The sequence below is a fragment of the Sorex fumeus genome, unplaced genomic scaffold (genome assembly GCF_029834395.1).
Source record: "Sorex fumeus unplaced genomic scaffold, SorFum_2.1 ptg000233l, whole genome shotgun sequence".
NCBI classification, from domain to species: domain Eukaryota; kingdom Metazoa; phylum Chordata; class Mammalia; order Eulipotyphla; family Soricidae; genus Sorex; species Sorex fumeus.
Genome location: NW_026606290.1, coordinates 1,753,732 through 1,778,540, shown reverse-complemented (window position 1 = coordinate 1,778,540; position 24,809 = coordinate 1,753,732). Strand labels below are relative to the sequence as shown.

The 24,809-nt window shown below is 55.7% G+C and overlaps 1 protein-coding gene across 2 annotated transcripts in view; it reads right to left on the bottom strand.

Annotated features, from left to right (window-relative positions):
* The window catches only part of STXBP1 (syntaxin binding protein 1), a 61,424-nt gene extending 43,182 nt beyond the window's left edge, over positions 1-18,242 (bottom strand). The window contains exon 1 of one of the 2 annotated variants that reach the window (XM_056108787.1): positions 18,044-18,242. In XM_056108787.1, coding sequence (XP_055964762.1) covers positions 18,044-18,080 — 37 coding nt within the window. In that variant the 5' untranslated portion in view covers positions 18,081-18,242. The remainder of the gene's footprint in view (positions 1-18,043) is intronic. The other variant, XM_056108788.1, reaches the window with a different exon arrangement.
* Positions 18,243-24,809: the final 6,567 nt, after the last annotated feature.

Sequence of the window (24,809 nt, the reverse complement as noted above, 5' to 3'; positions counted from 1 at the left end):
TCCTGAGTGCAGAGCCAGGAGGAACCCCTGTGCATCGCCGGCTGTGACAGAAAGAAAGAAAGAAAGAAAGACAGAGAGAAAGAAAGAAAGAGAGAGAGAAAGAAAGAAAGAAAGAAAGAAAGAAAGAAAGAAAGAAACGAAAGAAAGAAAGGAAGGGGGCTAGAGTGATAGTACAGTGGGTAGGGCGTTTGCCTTGTACCCAGCCGACCCGGATTCGATTCCCAGCATCCCATGTGGTCCCCTGAGCACTGCCAGGAGTAACTCCTGAGTGCAGAGCCAGGAGGAACCCCTGTGCATCGACAGATATGACAGGAAGGAAGGAAGGAAGGAGGAAGGAAGGAAGGAAGGAGGGAGGGAGGGAGGGAGGGAGGGAGGGAGGGAAGGAAGGAAGGAAGGAAGGAAGGAAGAAAGAAAGAAAGAAAGAAAGAAAGAAAGAAAGAAAGAAAGAAAGAAAGAAAGAAGGAAGGTCCTGCAGAGGCAGAGCAGTCAGAGAAAAGATGAGTGCAGGATATCGCGGGGGTGAGGAGGGGGTAAGGGGTGACATCTAAGGGCGTCTTTCTTTGGAGGGCGGCCAAAGTTCTCAGCTGACGCTCGATGCACTGTTCTGTCCGGAGACGGACAGACGTGGCGGGGAGCCTGCACCTGAGAACGCCGCTGCAGAGCCATTCGAGAGCGCGTGGGGCTAAGGCTCTTGTATCTGGCTACGGGTGACGGCTGCTCTGCGTCCCAGCACTGCAGGTGGTCCCTCAAGCACCGCCACAGGCAGCCCCTGAGCACCAGCCGGTATGCCCCCCTTCCCCCCCACATCATTCGAGGGCCAGGAACGTGGCTTAGCAGTAGAACACTTGCCACGCACGCGTGAGGTCCCGGGTTCCATTCCCAGCACCAAGAAAGCAAGCAGCCAAGAACCACAGCGCATCAGAGAGGGCCCGGAGGCGGTTAGGGCTGGGGCGAGCCCCGCGGAGGCCCTGAGCAGCGCTTCTGGGACGTGCTCCCAGCACTGCCAGGGGTGGTCTCCAAAAACAACCAAACCATCAGAGAATCTCCAATGGAAGCTTTAAACTCAAACGGAAAGCCCCACTGCGGTCTTGCTGGTTTTGCTTAGTACAGGACGGGCCATTGGTGTCTTGCTCCGAGGACGCAGGCGCTGGCCCTCCACCCCACGGCAACAATCCAGAAAGATCCTTAATGGCCTAATTATACTCAGCTTAAGTGGAAGACAGGGCGCAAGCGTCCCACACACTGCCAGCCCCAGGGGAAGCCCCGGGCACTGCCGGGGAGCACCTGCTCCACCTCCTAATAATCGGATAATCCTCTTTAGGCTGGTGTGGGGGGGGGGGGTGGCAAGGCACGGAAACAGCTGCGGCTTTAGAAGGAGAGATGGACAGACGGACGGACAGAGTTGCTCGCACACACAGGAGCCGACATCCCAAACCGGGACAGCTGTCGTCGTCGTCGTGGGTGCTGGCGGGGCGGAAGCTGATGTTTGAGACCACGTCCTCCCTGCTGACCCTGGACGGCCCTGGCAGGTTCTAGAAACGGCTGCTTGCTGCATCACCTTCTGTCTATTCCCACCCACCCCCACCCCCGCCACTGTGCCGGGAGGCTGCTAGTCCACAAGCCAAGTAGCAGGAAAGCCAAAACCTGGCCGAGGGAGCTGGAGCAATAGCAGAGCGATAGCACAGCGACCCGGGTTCGATTCCCAGCATCCCATATGGTTCCCTGGGCACTACCAGGGGTCATTCCTGTGCATCGCCAGGTGTGACCCCCCCCCAAAAAAAAAAACCTGCCTGACCTGGAGATCTAAACTGGAGAGCACAGGGAGAGCAGAGCAAGTGCCGCTGCCTGGCACCCGGGCCCACACGCAGGAGGCTCCAAGGCTCTTTTCTTCTCCCGCAGCTTGGATGGACATGTTACACATCACCAACAAACTCAGAGAAAACGCCGCTGGAAATGGAAACCCCCAGGGCTAGAGACGGGCACGGGGTTTTTAGGCCCTTGCCTCGCCCATGTGGTTAACCCTGGTTCAATCCCTGGCATGGCCTGGGGCACCCTGAGCACAGCCTGGGGCACCCTGAGCACAGCTGGGAGTGAGCCTTGAGCCCCGCTGGGTGCGTCCCGAACACCAAATAAAAAGGGAAATAAAAAATATATATATATATAAAATAAAAATAGAAACCAGATTACTTTTATCTTCTTAGAAGAGCTCAGAGTGGGCCGGAGTGATAATCGAGGGGAGAGCCTTGCACGCCACAGACCCAGGCTCAATCCCCGGCACCCTCTGTGGTTCCCCGGCACTGCCAGGAGTAATTCCTGAGTGCGGAGTTCTCCCTGAGCACTGCACGCGGGTGTGACCCCCAAAACAAAACAAAACAAAAAAAAAGAGCTTAGAGAAGTAAATGATCTTTAGTTATATTCCTCTTTCAAAACAAAAACACCTTAAGGAGACCAGAAAACCGCAAGCAAGGCTTCTAGGACAGACAGCTTTACCATCACCTCGGAAGTATGGCCAGGGCAGGTTTTTGGAAGGAAGTCGGCAAGAAAAAGGGCCGTCTGCTTCCAGGACCGGCTGAGGCGCTCAGCGAGAAGAAATGGGGGTCTTCGCCTCTGCTGAAAAGGAAAGGGGGCGTCCTTCTGGGCCCCCATGGTGGCAACCCGATCAGTTTTACTCTAAAAGCTGACCTGCTCCACGTTTTTAGATGGGAAAAAAAAAGAATGAAAAGGAATAAATTCCTGCCTTAGCCCATGGATTACGAAATTTGAGATTAACAAATGGGTGGGGAGGGGTCAGGGGGGCTAGGGAACAAAGAAAAAGAAAAGTGATAGAAGGACGTGAGTGGGGAGTCCCGGGTACTCTAGTAGTGATGAGGTTGATGAGACAAACACGAACACGACTGTAAACCCAGTCCCTAATCTGTTAATGATAATTGAGAGACTTCAATAAACGAAGCTTATGCCCGCACAGCACAACAAAGTCAGAAGACCCTCTGAATCCTCTATTTCTTGGTTTTGGGGTCACACCCGGCGATGCGTAGGGGTCACTCCTGACTCTGCGCTCAGGGATCACTCCTGGTGATGTCAGGGGACCACATGGGATGCCGGGGCCACATGGAAGTCAAGTGTCCTGCTCTCTGTACTATCTCCCCGCCTCCCCCTCCACCCCCCACCCCTGTGAATCTTCTAAACCATCCATCATTCCACAGGTATCAGACACGAAAACAAAAAGCCCCCCAGGAGTTGCCAGGAGCAGGAAAACCCGGACACATACTGGTACATGCGTGCACACGCACACACACACATGTGGCAGGCACACAGGCGCACACACAGGTCTGATTCCAGGAGGGCCTGCTTCCTCTTCCCAATCCACGGAACTGGCCCCGCGGCCACGGGGAAAGACTCACATCCTGTTGGGCCTGCGCCCGGGCCCAGCACAGGAACAGGGTGGAGCCCAGAGCTCAGAGAGCGACAGGAGAAACGGCCACGCCCAGGTGACTCCCCAAAGCGGCTGGGGATGGGGTGGGGTGGGGTGGGGGGGTAGGTGTCTCCCACCCACCACAGGACGCTGCGCCAGGGTCCAGGTGGCGGACAGGCCGCCTCCCCCCCCACCCCCCGGCACTCAGCACAGCTCTTCCCTGCCACTCTTATGTCTGGGAGCCCCGAGGGGCCGTTTTCTCAGAGCTGGTCTTCACGGACATGCGTCCACTGAAGCCGCCTGCCACGTTTCTGTATCTCTCCCTCACCGCTCACCTACCTTCATCAAGTTCCCATGCAGGTGTTTATTTGTGTGTGTGTGTGTGGTTTTTTCTTTTTTTTTTTTTTTTTTGCTTTTTGGGTCACACCCACACCCGGTGATGCTCAGGGGTTACTCCTGGCTCATGCACTCAGGAATTGCTCCTGGTGGTACTCGGGGGACCATACAGGATGCTGGGAATCGAACCTGTGTTGGCCATGTTGGCTGCGTGCAAGGCAAACGCCCTACCCGCTGTGCTATTGCTCCAGCCCCCCCCCCCTTTTTTTTTTGCTGCCTACTGGGGCTGGGTAGGGGTGGAATTCTTCTGATCACCTATTTCTATCAAATTGTGGGGCACAGGGGTGGGGGCGCCCTCTGGCCTCCTGCCATTGCCTACAAAGTCCTGCCTCCAGAGTCGGCTGGCGTGTGGGGGCGAAACGGCCTGGGCCCAGCTCAGCTAGGGGCTGGGTTACGGACTGGTCTTTATCTACTTCTTTTTAGGTTTTTAAGCCACACCTGCCGGTGCCCAGGGTTCTGCACAAAGGGATCACCCCGGGCAGGGCTCAGAGATGGATGCCTATACGCAGCTGACCCGGGTTCCATGCCAGAGATGGAACCCGGTCAGCTGGTCAGCTGCATACAGTCATTACCCACTGTACTCTCATTCCGGCCTCTGACGGGTCATTTCTGTTTGTTTTTATTTTTGGTGCGTTCCCGGCTGTGCTCACTCTTAGCTCTGCACTCAGGGATCACTACTGGTGGGGTCTGAGAACCAAACCTGGCTCGGCCGTGGCTATCCACTCCCCCCTGCCCCTGACTGGCCCTTCAAAGCTCCCTGGACTGTGTGACTGAGTTACAGGGGTAACACGCTCGGGACGGGCTACAGAGAGCCCGGAGGAACAGAACTTCCTGCGTCCCAGGGACTCAATGAGCCCATTCAGAGGGAAATTCCTGCGCCTGCGGACCTTGTGCCTGTTTAGTGAGACTCGCATCTGTTGCTCAATTGACCCCAGAAACCTCAAGGACTTTCCATTTTCCTCTCGGCAGGCCAGCAGGCACCAAGAACACAGTCAGGTCGTGTGGCCACGTTCAGGAACTCAAGAAACTCGGGTGTGGTGGTCCCGGAGCATCCGGCTGGGGCCCGCCCCACCTTCCTTCCTGGAGTGCCCCTCTGATAAAGGGCCAGGCCTTCCCCGGGTCCTTCAGGCCTATGGGCTTCTCCACGATGGAGGGGCCTTAAGCAAGCTGCACCTGCCCCCCCCCCCCGAAACAGCCAAGAGCGTGCCCCAGGAGCTGTGACTGCAGCGTCAGAAGCAGCTCAGAGGAAGCCCCCGACCTGAGGGTCTACCCCTCCCATGCGGGGAGACTGCCCTTCTCCCCCGAAGTGGCACCCCGTTGACTGTTTCCTCTTTGGGCTGAGACACAGACAGAAGCCCCGGGCAGCGGCCAGCACCAAGGCGAGTGTGAGTCCAGGCTGGAAACAGAGGGGTGAGGGACCACAGGTACCCAAGCTGTTTGGGCCCCCAGAATCGTACCAGCCACACCTCATCTCCCAGGAGGGAGACAGAGAGAGGCTTTGTGGGGGACTGGGGCCAAGGTACGAAAAACTAAAGATTTTGACAGTGGGGTTCCCCGAAATACAACACACACACACACACACAATCTAGGCCTCCCTTCAGCCATGTGGCCCAGCCCTGGGTGGTCTCACCCTGCTACACACACACACACACACACCCAGCCCCAGTCAGACCCTGCACGGGTTCATGAGTCTCGAAACACACACACACACACACACACACACACACACACACACAGCCCCAGCCCTACCCTGCACGGACCCATGAGTCTCAAAGCAGGGGACCTGGGAGAGAGAGCTCAGTGGGCAGGCTGAGATCAAGAGGGGGTGTCCCCCCGCCCTGCACCCGCCATGCACAGCCCCCAGCACCTCTAGGAATGGCCCAATGCCACCACCCTCTAGCCTGGCCACCCTCCGCCACCCCTCCTCCTCTCGCCCCCGTCCCCCATTCTGCCCCTCGTAGCAGTGACCTTTGCCTCCAATCTGAGGTGGAAGGGGCAGGACTGGGGGGCAAAGCCTCCATCAAAAATGGGGGCTCTGCTGGCACCATCAGCTGTGGGAAACGGGAGGACGGTGATTGCAGGAGCCCCCAGTATTTCCACACGGGCCTTTCTGACACGCAGCCCCTCTGGGCGCTGGCCAGTAATGACACACCTCTCCTGCAATTCCCACTATGTGTGGAGCCGGAGCCACAGTATAGGGGGGCGGGCGCTTGCCTTGCACATGACCGACCCAGGTTCAGTCCCCGACATCCCATATGGTCCCCCGACACCACCAGGAGTGATTTCTGCAGAGCCAGGAGCATCCCTCAAGCATCACCAGGTATGACACAAAAAGTCTATATATATATGTATATATATATATATATATATATACATATATATATAAAATCCCACCATTTGTCCCATTTTCCTATTGAAGAAATGGGGAGTCAAGAGTTTGGGGGACAAAATAGGAGACTAACACCCAAGAATAGCCGAGATAAGTACCAGGAGGTTTACTCCATGGCTTGGAGGCCACCCGCACATGCTGGGGGAAAAGGCAGCTCGGATAGAGAAGGGAGCACCAAATAAAGGTGTTGGGAGGACCTTCTCAGGATGGGAGAAGCATGCTGAAAGCAGACTATAGACGGAGCATGATTGCCACTCAATGCCTCTCTTGCAAAACACAGGACCCAAAAGGAGAGAGAGAACAAAAGGGAATGCCCTGCCACAGAGGCAGGATGAGATAGGGGGGATGGGGGTTGGGAGGATACTGGGATCATTGGTGGTGGAGAATGGGCACTGGTGGAGGGATGGGTACTCGATCATTGTATGACTGAAATCCAAGCACAAAACCTTATAAGTCCACAACTGCATCTCATGGTGTTTCAAAATGGTTTTTTAAAAATTAAAAAAAAAAGTTTGGGAAGACTCAGGTTGCGGGGGTTCGGTTACTGCTCATGATGTCATGTTTCCCACGTGCCACTGCCTACATTTTGCTCATTGCTTGGTGCTCAGCGTACTGTGGGGCAGCAAAGGCGGGCGACCACTGACACCCTAAAAAGAGGCAGGCCGCACCCAAGCCCGGCTCACTGAGAAGTGGGCGGGACTCGCACCCCAGTGCTCAGGCCAGAGGCCTGGCTGAGGGCCTCGCTCCATCTTCACGGATCTGGGCCTGGTTCCTAGACCTTTAACTGTTTGTTGTTGCCGTTGCTGCCAGGAGCTAGGTCAGCACGGGTGTGGGTGAGGCCTGGGATGACCCAGGAATCACACGCCCGCCTCAGGCCTCAAGCCTATGCCCTTGGAGTAGGTGGTTGTGGAAACCACTCCTGCAAGTCTCTGAAGGAAAGTGCTGGGGGTACCCCGGGGAGCGTCAGGCCTCTGGGTTCCATTCCTGGCCCAGTCCTGACTCTGCGGCAACACTGGCGACGTCACGGTGTGGAGCACCAGGCCCTGGAAGGCCCCCTTGGTGCTACCACCCAGGAGCTGCAGGGACCAAAGTCCTGCCTGAGCCCAAACAGGGGCCAAAAGAATCGCTTTGGTTTGGCAGGACCTTGACAAGCTCCAAGTAGTTTTCACAGGGCCTGCGAATTGCACTGCTGGGTACACACAGCGACAACGACACCGACGTCCACACCAAGGAGGGCACAAACATTCGGGTGCCAGGGACAGGACTCAGTGACGCTCAGTGACACAGCCCTGGCCTGGCATGTGGTAGGCCCTGTGCTGGACCCCTGGATGGGGTGGGTGACAGACTGAATGAGGGGGTGACCCACGGCGACAGAATCAGACACACTGACGCACTGCTCTGTGGGGCAGGAGAGACAGCACAGCAAGCATCGACCCAAGTTCCATCCCCTGGCGCCCCATATGGTCCCCCAAGCCCCATCGGGAATGATCCTGGAGTACAGAGCCAGGAATAACCCATGAGCATCACCGGGGTTACAGTGTGGTCCCCCAAACCAAACGACCACAGAGACCACACTATGCTCTGTGGAAAGAGTCAGATGCAAAAGTCCTAAGAGTCCTGAGATCTGGGGCTGGAGTGATAGCACAGCGGGTAGGGCGTTTGCCTTGCACGCGGCCGACCCGGGTTCGATTCCCAGTATCCCATATGGTCCCCCGAGCACTGCCAGGAGTAATTCCTGAGTGCACGAACCAGGAGTAACTCCTGTGCATCGCCGGGTGTGATCAAAAAAGAAAAAAAAAAAAAGAGTCCCGAGATCTGCTGAGATGGGCCGGAACGACAGGATAGAGCGGAGGGGACCTGCCTGGCCCACGGCCAGCCCGGATTCGATCCCTGGTATCTTGTCTGGTTCCCCCAAGCCGGCTAGGAGTGATCCCGGCCTGCAGAGCCAGGAATAACTCCTGAGCACGGGCAGGTGTGCCCCTCCCCCCGCAAAAAAATAGACTCTCTGAGGCTGAATATAAGCCAGCAGTTGTCAGGGGCCCTCAGGGGCCCGAGGATGCAGGGGGCACCACATGGGGTGAACCCAAGAGGTCAGCGGGTTCTTACTGAGGGGGTCAATTTGGAACGAGGGGAGGGGGTTTTATACAACACCGAGTATACTTAAAAGCTCGCTCATGCTCACCTTGCACGCAATGGACCTGGTTTCAATCCCGAGCACCAAGCACTGCCAAGAGTGAGCCCTGAGCTGAGCCTGGAGAAATCCCTGAGCACCGCTGCGCATGGCCCCAAACACTCCAAACCAAGCACCAAATCTCCATCGGGTGCCACACTAGTTACTCACGTACTTGTCTCTGCCGCTTACAACAGAGCCGAAAATCGAAAGAAGTGCCCCATTTTTTGGCCACGTGGCAAACACGTTTTTTGGCACGTTCAGCTAACAAGGCAGAATGGCAAAGACCTAAATGAGGGCTGGAGCGATAGCACAGCAAGGAGGGCATTTGCCTTGCACGTGGCCGACCCGGGTTCGATTCCCAGCATCCCATATGGTTCCCCTGAGCACTGCCAGGAGTGACTCCTGAGAGCAAAGCCAGGAGTAACCCTTGCGCATCATCGGGTGTGACCCAAAAAGCAAAAAAAAAAAAAAAAAGACCTACATGAAAACGCAAGTCCGTCCGACCCAAGCTCGTGTTAGCGCACAGACGCCAAGATCATTCCTTAAAGAATTCGTTGAAATACCTTTTACTTAGAAAAACCATCCAACACATGATGCTGGAAGAAATGAGAATACCCCAGGAATTATACAGGAAGGTAGACTAGGGAGCAACTTCAGTGATATTTAAAATGTCTAACTGGGTCGGAGCCAGAGTCCAGCAAGTAGGGCATTTGCCTTGTACACAGCCCATCCGGGTTGGGTCCCCAGCACCCCAGAAGGTCCCGTGAGTCCCTCCAGGAATGATTCCTCAGCACAGAGCCAAGAGTAAGCCCTGAGCACTGCCAGATGTGACCCATACTGCTCCAATCCCCACCACCCCGAAGGCAAAGGATCTGTAGAAACATTTCTAAACACACACACACAAACACACACACACACACAAACACACACACAGAGTTTGGAGTAATAGTACACGTAAATGTTTATATTATGTATTTATATAATGCAGTACTTATAAAACCTGTAATATATATGCACACACACACACACACACACACACCAGCCGAGAAGTACAAGGAACAATGTTTAACATCATTAGTCATCAGGGAAATGCAAATGAAAACCACAGTTAGCTATCAATAAGATATCACTTCAGAGAGATAGCACAGTGGGGAAGGCGTTTGCCTTGCATGCAGCCGACCCGGGTTCGATTCCCAGCATCCCGTATGGTTCCCTGAGTACCGCCAGGAGTGAATCCTGCATGCAGAGCCAGGAGAAACCCCTGAGCATCATCGGGTGTGGCCAAAGACAAAAACAAAAGCAAAACCAACAAAACAAGGAGATTACTTCATACCTAACAGGATGACTATTTGGCTAAAGAGACAAATAAGGGGCTGGAGCGATAGCACAGCGGGTAGGGCGTTTGCCTTGCACGCGGCCGACCTGGGTTTGATTCCATATGGTCCCCCAAGCACCGCCAGGAGTAATTCCTGAGTGCAAAGCCAGGAATAGCCCCTGAGCATCGCTGGGTGTGACCCAAAAAAGAAAAATTATTAAATAAATAAAGAGACAAATAATAGATCTGGGAACCCTCACACACTGCAGGTGAAGACGGAAAACATGGCAGTACTTTGGAATAATTTGGCATTTCCTTCAAAACTCAGAGTTACTCTCATGACCCAGAAATCCTGTATCGTGGACACCAACCAAAACACATGTCACAAGTTAAAATTAAAGAGGTCGGGCTGCTCTTCAGCAGGAGAGCATCTGCATTCCATAGTGAGGACGTGGGCTTGATCCTCGGCTCTGCAAAATACATTAATTTAATTAAGCGGAACAAATGTAAGATATTCTTCCAGTCAATGAACATGGTATAGCTCTGCGTTGATTTAATGAGCCTGGTTTAGTGCATCAGTGGTTTGTGGCTTCCAGCAAAAAGATGTGGAACACATTCTGCTAGATATATGCCTAAGTTGGGGGGCCCAGATTGACAGTACAGCAGGGAGGACACTTGCCTTCTATCTGGCCGGCCTGGGTTCCATCTCCGGCATCCCATACGGTACCCGAGCACCACCAGGAGTGATTCCTGGGTGATTCCTGGTAACCCTTGAGCATCACTAGGTGTGGACCACTCTCAAAAAATCTATTCTGGGGGCTGGGGTGATAGCATAGCAGGTAGGGAGTTTGCCTTGCACACAGCCGACCCGGGTTCAATCCCCAGCATCCCATATGGTCCCCCGAGCACCGCCAGGAGTAATTTCTGAGAGCATGAGCCAGGAGTAACCCCTGTGCATCACTGGATGTGACCCAAAAATCAAACAAAAAAAATACCCAAAAACTATTTTGCCAACATCAGGAGTGTCACACCCCTAAATTCCCCGGCCCCATGCCCTCTGTAGTTAATCTCTTGCCCTGCCATCAGCCCCTGGCAACTCCAGTGCCGCTTCTGAAATGTGCATCTTTCTTTCTTTCTTTCTTTGCTTTTTGAGTCATACCTGGCAATGCACAGGGGTTCCTCCTGGCTCTACACTCAGGAGTTACCCCTGGCGGTGTGCAGGGGACCGTATGGGATGCTGGGTATCAAACCCGGGTTGGCCACGTGCAAGGCAAACACCCTACCCGCTGTGCTATATTGCTCCAGCCCCTGAAAGGTACATCTTTAAAGTTAGCAGAAAGTGTTGGGTGTTATGGGGCCAGGCCAAGGGCTCTTCCTGCGTATGGCTGTGCGGGGTCTTACTGACCCACCCTGTAGTGGGAGGACTATGGAACTGTTCATACTTTTGGACACTTTAAAATGCGTCTATAAAGTTTCTATGATTCATACATGGGATTTGTGCGAACATGTCGCTCGGACAAGGACATGCCTAGAGTGGGATTCGTGGATTGTACGACAGGTGTGTTGTGCGGAGTGGTTGGCCCACACCCAGCAGTACACAGGGTGTATTCGCAGGGGGTTCCTGGGGGACCAGGTGTGGTGCCAAGGATGGACCCAGGGAAGTGTCCTGACCCCTGTACTCACTCTCCATCCTAACTTTTCTATACTCGGATGAAGACTAGAGTTCCTGGCTGGAACATTAAGTTTGAAGACTATTCATTTAAAAGGATGAATTGGGGCTGAAGAGAGAGCACAGCAGACAGGACACTTGCCTTGCCTGCGCCAGACCCGGGTACTTCATATGGTCCCCCAAACCCCAGGGCCTTTGCCTTCCATGTGGCAGACCTGGGTTCAATCCTTGGCACTCCATATGGTCCTCCAAGCCCCAGCAGGAATAATCCCTGAGCAATGCCAGGTGTAATCCTAGAACAACAAATAAACTCAAAAAGTTTTTCAAAGGGTGAATGTTGGGTCCAGAACAACAGTATAGCAGGTAGGAAACTTGCCTTACAAGCAGCCAACCCTGGCTTGAGTTCCAGCATCCAATATGGTCCCCAAAACACTGCCAGGAGTGAGTTTAGAGCCAGGGGTCAGCCTTGAGCACTGCCGAGTGTGGTCCCAGAGCAAAAAACAAACAAACCAACCTCCAAAAAAGGGTGAATTTTGCTAAATGAGAATTGTCCTTCACTTAAAAAATGGAAAAGACCACAACATGCATTCAGTGTATTTCAAAATACACTTCAGGGGCTGGAGCAATAGCACAGCGGGCAGGGTGTTCGCCTTGCCCGCGGCCGACCCGGGTTCGATTCCCAGCATCCCATAGGGTCCCCCGAGCACCGCCAGGGGTAATTCCTGAGCGCAGAGCCAGGAGTAACCCCTGTACATTGCCAGGCGTGACCCAAAAAGAGAAAACAAATACACTTCAGCTATTTGAACGCTAACCAAAGTTTTTCAAATTAAAAAAAAGTGTAGAATGGGGGCCAGAGAGTTGGTACAGTGGATAGGGGGCTCGCCTTGCATGAGGCCAACCTGGGTTCGATCCCTGGCATCCTGTTCCTGAGTGCAGAGCTGGGAGGAACTCCTGAACATCACCGGGAGTGGCCCAAAACCAAACAAACAGATAGTGTAGAATGAATCAAACTCCAGTCTAGGTGCTCAGCTTCTACAGCCCATGACCCCAGGGGAAAAGGAACATATCCAGTGTGCAACAGGAACCATCTGGAAGAACGTAATTCCTCACCCCCATGAGAGGAGAAATCGCTACTGACAGAACTTGAGTGGACACGATTTTTGTAATGGAAACATGACCTATAAATATAGAACAGATATACAGGGCATCAAAAGGATATTCTCCCTTCTCTTACAGTCTCCAAGGAGAGCAGGGAAAACCACACCGATATTTTATGGAAAGAAAAAAAAAACTGGTGGGGGTGGACTGGTGCTTGCCTTGAATGCAGCTAACTACAACAGGCAGGCAGGCAGGCAGGAAGGAAGGAAGGAAGGAGTGGAATGGCAACAGAAGAAGGTCAGACGACCTTCAGAACCTTCTTCTATCTCTGCTGGAGGTTCCTTCTCTCTGTCTGGCCACTATGGGGATCTCGTCCTAACCATCTTGACTTGCCAAGAACTGTGCTAAACGCTGTCCCCTCATCAACTCATTTGATACTCACAGAGCTCCATGTGGTGCGTTTACCCATTTTACAGATGATAAGGGAGAGGCATGGGCCACAGAGATAGGGTCTTTGGACTGGAGCGCATGCTTTGCATGTAGAGGCCCTGGGTTCAATTCCTGGCACTGGGTGAAGCCCTGAGCAGGGCGGGGAGTGAACCCCACGCACTGAGCCAGGACTTGCCTCCGAGCACCACGGGGTATGCCGCACCCCTTCAACCAAAAAAAAAAAATGTGGAGGCACAAAAAGGCTCTGTTAAAGCCACCAACTGATAATATATGTGGTGGCTGGAGTTCCATGCCGGGAGCCTAAGTGGATTTTGTTAAGCACTGGAAGTCAGACGAGGCTCAGCGACAGCCCCTGCAGACAGACCCAGGCCTGAGACCCATTCTCACAGCCCTGGCAGGAACTTCCGGTCTAGCTGGGCAACCCAGACAAGTGCAGAATCAAAGGTCACCCTAGGTACGTGTCGAAAGTGACAGGAGAGGGCCGGAGCGATAGCACAGCGGAGAGGGCATTTGCCTTGCACACGGCCACCCGGGTTCAATCCCCGGCGTCCCACAGGGTCCCTTAAGCACCGCCAGGAGTGACTCCTGAGTGCAGAGCCAGGAGCGACCCCTGAGCATCACTGGGTGTAACCCAAGAAGAAGGAAAAAAAAGTGACTGGAGAGTGACGGTGGAAAGGGGGGTGAGGAGGGGGAGGGCGACAGGCAGCTCTTCAGGATTGTCTCTGAGAGCATTACCCTATTTTTGTTGTTTTGGGGCCACACCCAACAGTGCTCAGGGCTTCCTCCTGACCCCTATGCTCAGGAATCACTCCAGGAGGGGACTGGGGGCCCCAGGGGGTGCCAGGGACCAAACCTGGGTCAGCTGCATGCAAGGCAAGCAACTTCCCTGTGGTACTCTCTCCCGCCACCCACTGCCCTATTTCAGCCATCCCGGTGCTCCTCCAGAGTGCTCCCAGCGGGCCCCGACAAACACACCACGGCAGCACCACTCAATTTCCCAGCTCCTCCACACTCCTGAGCTAGAGGGGGCGCCGCTCGCCTCACACGCGGCCGACCCAGGTTGGATCCCCAGCACCACACAGGGTCCCCCAAGTCCCGAGTACAGAATCCTGAGTGCGGTCCCCGCCCGCCACCTCCGAGAGAGACAGAGACAGAGACAGGGCCGGGAGAAGATACTACAACACGGACGGCGCTTCCCACGCTCTCTGCGGTACCAACCATTCACTTGATAATACTGAGGCCGACTCTTGGACTCTTCGCTGTACTGTTCCTAGCACCAGACTACTGGTCGATATAGCAGAGAAGGCCCCGCTCTCCCGCACGCAACATCTGAGCAGATGAAAGCCTGGAGCAATGACCAGACCAGACCAGACCCGCCCTACCCTGGACCCCAGCCCCCCAAACTGAGCAAGATTATTTCCAAACATTTTAAGTGCTAGAAAGAAAATTAAATGGGGGCCGGAGCAAGAGCACAGTGGGAAGGGCATTTGCCTTGCACACAGCTGACCTGGGTTCAATCCCAGGCATCCCATATGGTCTCCGAGCACCGCCAGGAGTGATTGCTGAGTGCAGAGCCGGGAGGAACCCGTGAGCACTGCCAGGTGCGGTTCTAAAACAAAAACAAACAACCCTCCCCCCCCCCGCCAATTAATTAAATTAAGGACCAGAGAGATAATACAGCAGGTAGTGTGCTTGCCTTGCATGTAGCTGATCCTGGTTTGATCCCCAGCATCCCACATGGTCCTCCAGCACAACTAGGAGTAATTCCTGAGTATAGACCCAGGAGTAACCTGAGCACTGCTGGGTGACCAAAAAAAAAGAGTAACCCCTGAGAAGCGCCGGATCTGGCCTGCTGAAAAAGAAAATGAGGCAAATAAACAATGAGGATAGGAATTGATGGCAGCTGAGGAGACCAATCAAAAGGTGACATTTGGCAGCAAAGGTGCCATTTCATCTGGTGCACGTTGGCTAGTTGAAGAAATGCCTTAACTTTTATTTCTGGAGGGGAAAAACTGCAGAGTCAGAAGCCCCATACAAAATCTGGTGCTAAAATTAACCTGTGTCATTGACAAAGGAGGACGGCAATAAAAATTTCCCAAAATGTATATGAAACTCGGTGGTTACAGGAACGGGAGGCAGCGTCAAGCGTTTCACGTACAATTGGTCTAGCCTTATTCTCACCAACAGTGGCGTTCCTTTATTTCGGAAAAGGAATTTTGGCCAGATTATGTATTGACTTCTTAAAATTTGTGTGCTTGCTTCTAAAAAAAGACGTGGGGGGTGGCACTCAAGGGGATGAGTAAGGAACCTCCTGAGTGAACAAGAATCCTGGAGAAAGACTACTAATACTCAAGGCTTCTGTTTATAAGTGCAGCAGTCAAATATAACCTGGGTGTTATAACGGAATGTTACTTCACTAAGGATCATGTTTAACACAAGGGCCAGAGCAATAGTACAGCGGGTAGGGCACTTGCCTTGTATGTGACCGACCCACGTTTGATCCCTGGCACCCCAGAAGGTCCCCGAGCACCTTCAGGACTGATTCCTGAGTGCAGAGCCAGGAGTAAGCCCTGTACATCACAGGTGTACCTCAAAAACACACACACACACACACACACACACACACACAAAACACTTAAAGGGGCTAAGAGAACTGTACAGTGAGTAAGGCACTTGTTTTGCAGGAAGTCAGCCTGGGTTCAAACCCTACTACCCCATAGAGTTCCCTGAGCACTGCCAGGAGTGAGCCCGGAACACTGCCTGGTACAGTACAAAAATCAAAAAGAGAGAAGAAGGGGGGGAAAAAAACACTTGAAAGAATACAACATATAACATCACGTAATCTTTTAAAAAGGAAATGGAATCTATAGAATAATGAAGAAAGTTATTTGTTTACCAAGGTTGCAAAGAAATGGACAGGAGGTTTAGATAAAATTCCCTGGAGCTGGGCGGGGTGCTCACGTGGGAAGAGCACAGGCAAAGCAAGCACCGCCCAGTCAGGCTTTCCACCACAAGAACGGAAAGAAAGAGGTTCAAAATGAGCTGATCTGGGGGAGCACATCGGGTCTCAGCCTCCAGCTCCTTCCCAGGGGGTAAGGGAGGGTGTCGCCTGTGGTCCCTCTGGGTCTTCCCAGTTTGAAGCAGGCTGATTCTCCTTCAAAAACAGAACTCCTGGGGCTGGAGCGATAGCACAGCCGGTAGGGCGTTTGCCTTGCTGACCCAGGTTCGATTCCCAGCATCCCACAGGGTCCCCTGATCACCGCCAGGAGGGATTCCTGAGTGCATCAGCCAGTCCTGAGCATCACCAGCTGTGACCCAAAAAGAAAAAAAACAGAATCCTGGGGCCGGAGAGATAGAAAGGCCAGTGAGGCCCTTGCCTTGCATGTGACCTGACCTGGGTTCTATCCCCCTCCCGTCCCCATCGAGTCCCTAGAGCCAGGTCAGAAGCGATGCCCGAGCACAGAGGCAGGTGCAAGACCTGAACACCGCGGGTGGGTGTGTATGTGTATGAGAGAGAGAGACAGACAGAGACAGAGAGACAGACAGAAGCTTTACAGCACAGGCAAAGCAGGTGCTTAGACAAGGGCCCCTCTGGCCACTGGCCGATTCCGGGCTCCATCTCCAGCACCGTTTCCCCGGGATGGGCCAGCTGCACAACAAGTGGGGAGGGGCACAGGCCCCCCTGCGCAGCCCAAACATCTGGGGCGGGAGGACCACGCGCGAGGGGGATCGCGAGCGATGCGAGCTCGAATAAGGGGCTCGAATCAGGGCAGGAGGCTGCGATTTCCCCATTTTTTCGCTCCGCTTCCTTTCCCAGCCGCCTCGAGACGAAACCCCACCTGGATCTTCGGTGCCGAGACGGAGCGCAGGGCACGGCGCCCCTCGCCACGCCGGGTGTCCCCCCGCCCCGGCTTAGACCCACGTCTCCCGCGGCGCCCGGGCCCGCAGAGGCCGCAGGTCCGGCCTCCCACGCCCGAGCCCGCCGCAGCGGACCCCCGGGCCGCGTCCACCCCGCGCCGACGCGCGTCCTCCTCCCCCGCGCGCACCCGGCCGCGGCCGCAGCGCCGCGCGTCCCGCCCCGCGCCGCGTCGCGCCGCTGCGGGCCGGGCCCTGCATCCCCCCAGACGTCGGGGCTCGGGCCCCCGGAGCCCCCCGCCCCCGCACCGCGGCAATGGGGAGGCGCCGAGGGCCCCTCTCGCCCCCCACCCCCGCGCCCAGGGCCCCTCGCGGGCGGGTCTCGTCCCCGCAGCCCCGCAACCGCGCGTTCACCTCCCCCCGGGCCGCGCGCCCCAGGAAGCAGGAAGGGGAGGGGGGCGCCGGCCGCGGTTTCGCTCGTCACGATTCACCGAGGGGGTGGGAGGGAGGGAGGGAGGGAGGGTCGGGGAAGGAAAGAGAGCGGAATCGGGGAGCGTCGGGAATAAAGGAGGGCAAGGAAGGGGAGCGGGAGGCGGGGGGGGGAGGAAATGCGGGTGCAGACCGGGGTGCCGGGGAGGGGCATGCGGTGCAGCGGCGGGGCAGGGGCGAGGCGAGAAGAGGGGTCGGGGTACTGCGCGGCTGCGGGGGAGCCCGAGGAGACGGAGTGAAGGGGGGGAGCAGAAGGGGCGACAAAGGGGTGGAGAGGGGCGAGAAACCGGAGAAATCGGGAGCGTTGGGGTGGAGATGGAGGGAAAACAGGGGTGGGGTGAGGAGGGAAGGGATGCTAGGAAGGGGTGCGGAGAGAACGGGGTGCAGAGAGGGTGGGGTGCAGGAGGGAGGGGTGCAGAGCGGATGGGGTGCAGATAGGACGGGGTGCAGAGAGGGTGGGATGCAGGAGGGAGGGGTGCAGGGAGGGTGGGATGCAGGAGGGATGGGGTGCGGAGAGGGATGGGCGCAGAGAGGACGGGGCGCAGAGAGGGAGGGGTGCAGGAGCGACGGGGTGCAGGGAGGGTGGGGTGCCCGGGGATGCGGGGCTGGGAGCCGACGAGCAGGGGAGCGGGCGCCGAGGCCCGGGGGGAGCTCCCCCGCGCGGGCGGCGCCCTGACGACGCGACCCTCCGGGCCGGAGCCGCGGGCCGGGCGGGGCGCTGCGGGCAGGTACCGCGCCGGGCCCCCTCCGGGCATCCGCAGCGCGGGGCCTGCGGGGCGGCCCCCGACTCCACTTACTCTCTCCGACCACGGCTTTGAGGCCAATGGGGGCCATGGCGCAGCGCGAGTCTCCGGGCTCCGAGCCTGCCGCGGCGACGCCCGCGAAGCCCTCCGCCTCCCCGGGGTGGGCGCGCTCGGCCGGCCGCTGCCCGCCGCCCCGCAGACGCGCTCGCCGCCGACTGACGCGCGGACCCGGCGCGGGGGCGCCGCGGCGCGGGCCAGAGCGAGGCTGCCGACTCGCCGGCGCGCGCGCGCGCGGGGGGCGGGGCCGGAGCCGGGGGGCGGGGCTTCGCGCCCGCCGTCCGCGTCAGCCGCGCGCGGCGGCCAATCGCGGCGCGCCCTGGGGGCCAGGCCCCGCCCCCCGGGCTGCGGCTGGGCGTCCGGAGGGCGCTAGGCCACGCCCTCCCTCCGCCTGCGCTGCGCCGCAACGCGCCCGCCGCGCGCTCCCGGGCTACGGGGTCCCAAAGTCCCATCTGTCGCCTCCGCACCTGAATCACTGACCGCAGACGACTCACGCGCTGCATCCTCCCGAGCCCCGCTGTGGTCCTCTGTCTCGCAGAGCCTTCGATCCCCCCCCACCCCCAATCACAGCGTAGGCGCTGTTTCCGTCTCTCCAGGTGCCGATCCATAAGTCACCTTTCATTTCACGCTCCGATTTACGGGTCAAGCTCCGTACTATGCACCATCCACGCCTCATCTCATCAAGTCGATCATTGGACCTTCTTCTGGGTTGCCATTTTCGGATGAAAAATATTTGAGGTTCAGAAGCATTGAGCCCCGGGGCTGGGGTTGGACCTCCGCGGTGGAGCGCTTCTCTTGCATGTGCGAGGCCCTGCACACCGCAGAAAGTGTGGGTGAATCCCACTAGGTTTGCCCTCAGGCTGCGTATCCTCCTTTAGCAGATATTGGTTCTTCCTCTCCGGGATGTAAACCACTCTTCTGGGTATTTCAAAGACTGTTATGTATACAAGGCTGACTTCCTGGAGCCTATAATTACCAAGGTCAGTTCTTGCTGGACTTCCTTTCTTGATGAAGAAGACTATTTTTGGGGGGGTTAGAGGCACAAACCACCGTGATCTGGGGGTTACTCGTGGCTCTGTACTCAAGAATTACTCCTGGTAATGCATTGGAGGATCAAACCTGGGTGGGCTACATACGAGGCTGAGGCAAGTGCCCTACCCACTGTACTTTCCCTCGAACCCAAGGAGGAAGACTTTTAAATTACAGGCAGCCCTCATTTCTGACTAATAAAATTTTAGTTAGTCAGGATGAAACATAGCTCAAAGGGTTGGGATGCATACTTTACAAGCAAAAAATCTGGGTTTGCTCCCCCAGCAACTGGCTAACACCTCCAGGTGTGACCTCAAAACAAAACCTAATCAAAGAAATTCGGTGAGCCAATTAAAAGTTAAAAAAAAAAAAGATGGGATGGGTGAGCTAGTCATAAAATCAGTAGCTAAACCCATTCTGTCTTTGGAACACTTTCTGCCAGCCTAGTCCTTTTATCCAGATTGTTAAGGGCTGGAGAGCTTGTTCAGCGAGTCGGGCGCTTGTCTTACACAGCAGACCTGCATTTGACCCCCAGCACTACAGATGGTCCCCCAAGTCCCCTAGGAGTGATCCCTGAGCCCAGAGTCCAAAAACAAAAACACAAAACCACACGAAACGTAGTTAGTTTGCAGGCGAGGATGTAACAGTGCTTTGCTATGACAAAGGAAAGAACCCACTCTGCAGTCTGTGAACCGTTATTTTGCCCTGAGCAAGCAGCCAGAGAAGCTGAGACTTTCCTAAAAAGGTTTCCCAGGTCTGAAGGAAACTTCACCCTCAGGGATGAGGCCTCAGGAGCGCAGACACGAACTCCAGAGTTAGCTTTGGTCACTTCTCTGGGAAGGAGGAGGGGCGGCAGGGATAAAACTCAGGGCCTCAGGTGGGAAGATCATGGCCCCAACCATTCAGCTCCATCCTCCACCATCTCTGGGCTTTAGGGCCTGGGTCCAGGACTATTCCTGGCTCTGTGCTCAGGAGTGACCCCTGGTGGCGCTCAGGAGAACCGTAAGTGGTGCTGGTCCATGATCATGCCTTCAACTTATAGTTGAGTATCATGGCTCAACTATATAACTATAACTATTATATATAACTATAACTATATAATCGTGGCCTGGCCCATTTCGATGCCAGGGTAGCTCACTGCTTGCCCTGGGTCCATTCAGTCCCTCGTCGGGACCCTGCTTTTGGGGTGCTAGGAACTAAGGGCAACTGAGTCAAGAAATCAGATACCCAGGAGTAAATATTATTCGGAGTCAATCAACTCCCAAGTTACAAAGCATAATATTAACTGTCTTCCTGTGTTCACACAGAAAGGACATTGCTTACAATACAAGTTCAGTGTCCTTAGATGGGTGTGACCTGACAAACCTAAGCTACCTGAGGAAGGACAAAAGAGTGTTATCCTACAGTGCTGGTGGTCTGAACCCAGTCCTTGCAAGGCAAGCGCTTTAACCCCTGTACTCTCTCCAGCCCCCTTTTATGTTCATACTGACACATCTTTGCATTTTAACATTCCATATAAATAATCCCTATCTTGGTGTCCTGTGTGGCATGGAAACTCCATCTGTGCTTGTTCTCTGCTCTGCCCAAACCTTCCCTCCTCTCCACCATCCTCACCCCCAAATCCTTCCCCTTCCCTTCTGGGAACCACTTTCTGAGTTTACCATTGAAGTTTATTCTTAGGGCCAGAGTGATAGTACAGCTCGATTTGCTCGAGTAAAGGCCCTCCCGTTGATCGTCGATTTGCTCGAGCGGGCCCAGTAACGTCTCCATTGGAGACTTTGTTGTTACTGTGTCTGGCATATTGAATACTCTCGGTAGCTTGCCGGGCTCTCCGAGAGGGGCGGAGGAATCGAACTCGGGTCGGCCATGTTGGCCGCTTGTGAGGCGAACGCCCTACCCGCTGTGCTATGCCAGACACAGTAACAACAAAGTCTCCAATGGAGACGTTACTGGGCCCCGCTCGATAGTACAGCAGGGAGAGCATTTTCTTTTTTTTTGGGGGGGTGGGGGTCACACCTGGCTATGCTCAGGGGTTACTCCTGGCTTTGCACTCAGGAATCACTCCTGGCGGTGCTCAAGGACCATATGGGATGCTGGGAATCGAACCAGGGTCAGCCGCGTGCTAGGCAAACGCCTACCCGCTGTGCTATCGCTCCAGCCCCAGGGAGAGCATTTTCTTTGCATGTGGCCAACCCCAGTTCAATCCCCAATATTCTATATGGTTTCCCTCGCCCTCCTTCCCCCTGCCCCAAGCACCGCCAGGAGTAATCCCTGTGCATCGAGGGGTGTGATGCAAAAGCCAATTTTGAAAAATAAAGAGTTGATTCGGGGCTGGAGTGATAGCACAGTGGGTAGGACGTTTGCCTTGCACGCGGCCGACCCGGGTTCGATTCCCAGCATCCCACAGGGTCCCCCGGGCACCGCCAGGGGTAATTCCTGAGTGCATGAGCCAGGAGTAACCCCTGTGCATTGCCAGGTATGACCCAAAAAAAGCAAAAAAAAAAAAAAGAGTTGATTCTTACTATCTTTGGCTCATCTGTTTCACATCGGACCCCCTCTCCCTCTCACCCCACTTTACCCCCATAGAATCCACTTTTGGCAGCCCTGTCTACTCATTAGCGCCTTCAGTCTCTTTCTTCCCTGCCTCCCCTGACAGGCTCCGGGTGCACCGGAGAAGGAGAGGGCCATCTGCAAACAGGAGAGGATCGTGGATATATGCGGATGCCACCTGCTCTCTCCCTAGCCAGCTGGCACCATCCACAGAGAGCAACCTCCATGCAAGAGCCTCATCCTAGCTGGGACGTCACACAGGCCCAGGGAGCCGCCAACCCCTGGCTTGCTGCTCTAGTGAATGCTGCAGGAGGTCGGTGAGCTGTGGGTGGAGAGTGAGGCCCTCTGACTGAGTGGACACAGGCAGGCGTGGGCAGAGGCGGAAGCAGGACCTGGGAGAGTGCCTGGGCTGGCTGGCCCGGCACCAACAGGAAGGACAGGAACTTGGGACAGGGCACTGTCCAGGAAGGGGAGCCCCAGGATACACTGCTGCATAAGGAGGGCTGAAGGACAACTGGGGAGCAGAAGTCTGTGCGGGTCCTCCTCGAAGGTCAGAGCCAGCAAGTGACACAGTTCCTGATTTTCTGCAGCAGGGGGACGAAAAAAGCCCTTTTCCTGTGTCTGTGTACCCGAGATGTTCCCTCCGAGTCAGCACGGTGTGGTGTTAAGTTGGAGGGTGAGAAGGGGGGCGGCAGACAGTGAGGCCCTCAGCACCCCCTGACTTGGCAGCTGTAGGACGGAATCACTCTGGATGTGGGCTCGGATGCTTCCCAGCCTTGATTTCCCTCCTCCCCCCCACCCCCGCCCCCACTGGTCAAACGGAGGATAAAGCTTCCAGGTTGTGAGGGAGGGTGTTGGGGGTCGCGGGTCTGAGAGTCTGCAAGGCCACCCACCCGAAGGACAGTAGCCGGCTGTGGCACTGGGCTCCTTCCTTGCATAGCCGATTCTTCAATACTTATTTCTGCGCTCCTCATCATTGCTTGCAGTATCTAAGCGTTGGATGTGAACCCCCCGCCCCCAACCAAGGGGTCTTCGCTCCAGCCCCAGGAGGTGGATGCTATTGCTCGGTCCATTGTCCTGGGCGGGGAGGTCACTTCCCAAGGTCACGGGAGCCCAGCTGGGACTCTGACCTCAGAACGCCCAAGGAGAAAGGCCAGTCCCAGGGCTCAGCCAAAGGCCTTGCTCTAAGGGGGTGCGGGGGTGCGGGGCGGTGGCGCTGGTGGTGTGGCCAACTTCCTAGCGGAGGAGAGGCACGGGGACCCCAGCCCCCGTGGGAGCGCGTCTCCCTGGCCGGGTGCTGCTCCTGGGAGGGAGGATGCGCGGGGCGCGTGGGCAGCCCCGCCCGCCCGGAGCGCAGGTGTGTCTGCGAGTGCGCACGCGCGGCCTGCAGCCTCTGCGGCGCGGGGAGCTGCGGGGTGTGGGGGGAGGGCGGGGATGCCACGCTCGGGTCACGTGACGGGGGAGCTGCCAACCCGGCGGGAAGGCAGATGCGGAGCGGGGGGGCCGGGGTGCCCGCAAGGGGGGTCGGCGATGCGCCACCTCCAGGCGCGGGCTCCTTCTCCAAGACCCGAGCCTGCTGCCCACCGGGGCTTGGGGGTCCTCGCCCCCCTCCCCCCACCTGTGGGTCTTGGGCTCAGCTCCCTCCCCGCTGCATTTGCCTCCGTCCTCACCCCAGTGGGGGTGGGGGGTGTAGGTTCAGCTTCATTCTTTCTCTTTTTACTTTTTCCTAATTAAGAAATATAGTTTTTCTTTAAACTTAGGGGCGAGGGGAGAGAAAGAGAACACGGGCTTTTCCGGAGTGGGCAAAGCCAGCAAAGAGGCCCAGCCCAAGCGAGAACACCTGCCCGAGCCTCGGTTTCCACCTTTTTGTTTGCTTGGTTTTGGGAACCGGTCCCAGTGGTGCTCAGGGCTGACTCCTGGTTCTGTGCTCAGGGATCACTGCTGGTGGGCTCCTGGCACCATGTGGGATGTTGGGGAACACACCTGGATGGGCCGAGTGCAAGGCAAACGCCCTCCCTGCTTGCTATACTATCACTCAGGTTCCTAAAAGCCTTTAAATATATATATACATATAGTTATATATAAAATATCTCTATATATATATATATATATATGCAAGGGGCTGGAGCACGTGGCCGACCAAGGTTCAATTCCCAGCATCCCATATGGTTCCCTGAACACCGCCAGGAATAATTCCTGAGTGTAGAGCCAGGAGTAACCCCTTGTGCATCACCGGGTGTAACCCAAAAAGCAAAAATATATATATTCAATAATATTATATATTCAGTAATAATAACATTCTATGATTCTTTCCACGGAAGCCAATGAAGGGCCAGAGCTATAGCTCCATGCAAGGATGCCCAGAGGTTTACCTATCTCCACACCCCCACAGTTCCCTGAACATCTTGGCAGAGTAGCAAACACATCAGCCCTCCGGGAGTACATCTCCACCCGTGTTTCCCCTCACCCCCACCCTCCAGCCCAACCTGGGGTATTGAGTTCAAGAAAAATCCTTGGCCCTGTCAGCTGTTTGAGATCTAAATACTAGATAGGTGTGTATGTGTGTGTGTGGGGGGGGGGGATTTGTTTTCAAAATCTTGTGTGTGTGGCTTTTGGGGTCACACCTGGCGATGCTCAGGGGCTACTCCTGGCTCTGCGCTGAGGACTTACTCCTGGCATTGCTGTGGAGCGGGGCGGGCGAAGGGAACCCTATGAGATGCCCGGGATTGAACCCAGTTCGGCCGCACGCAGGGCAAACGCCCTCCCTGCTGTCCTATCGCTCAGCCCTGTTTTCAAAATCTTAAGCATGTCTTTAGGGTGTGAAAACATGGGTGACGCTCCAGATGTGATGGGGGAGGGGGTGTCGGGGGCCAAGTACGGCTCTGTCAGGACGGGTGGTCCTTGCTTGGCTCTACCGCTGGTTTCCACGCAGCGAGCTGGCATCTTGTGGAACTTAGGTGCCATCTTCCAATATTGCTGTTGCAATAGACTGGGGGAAAAGATTCACGAGCCATAACTGGCCCAGCGGAACAAATCAAGAACCACATACACCCTCCCCCCCAAATCCCTACAAGGTTAATAACTAGTTAATAGTTAATAACTAGTCCCAAAGGGAGAGCTCGACTCCCAAGCAGCCAGTTCCTAGAGAGGCACTGATGTCCACCCCGCCTAGGCATGAGAGCGC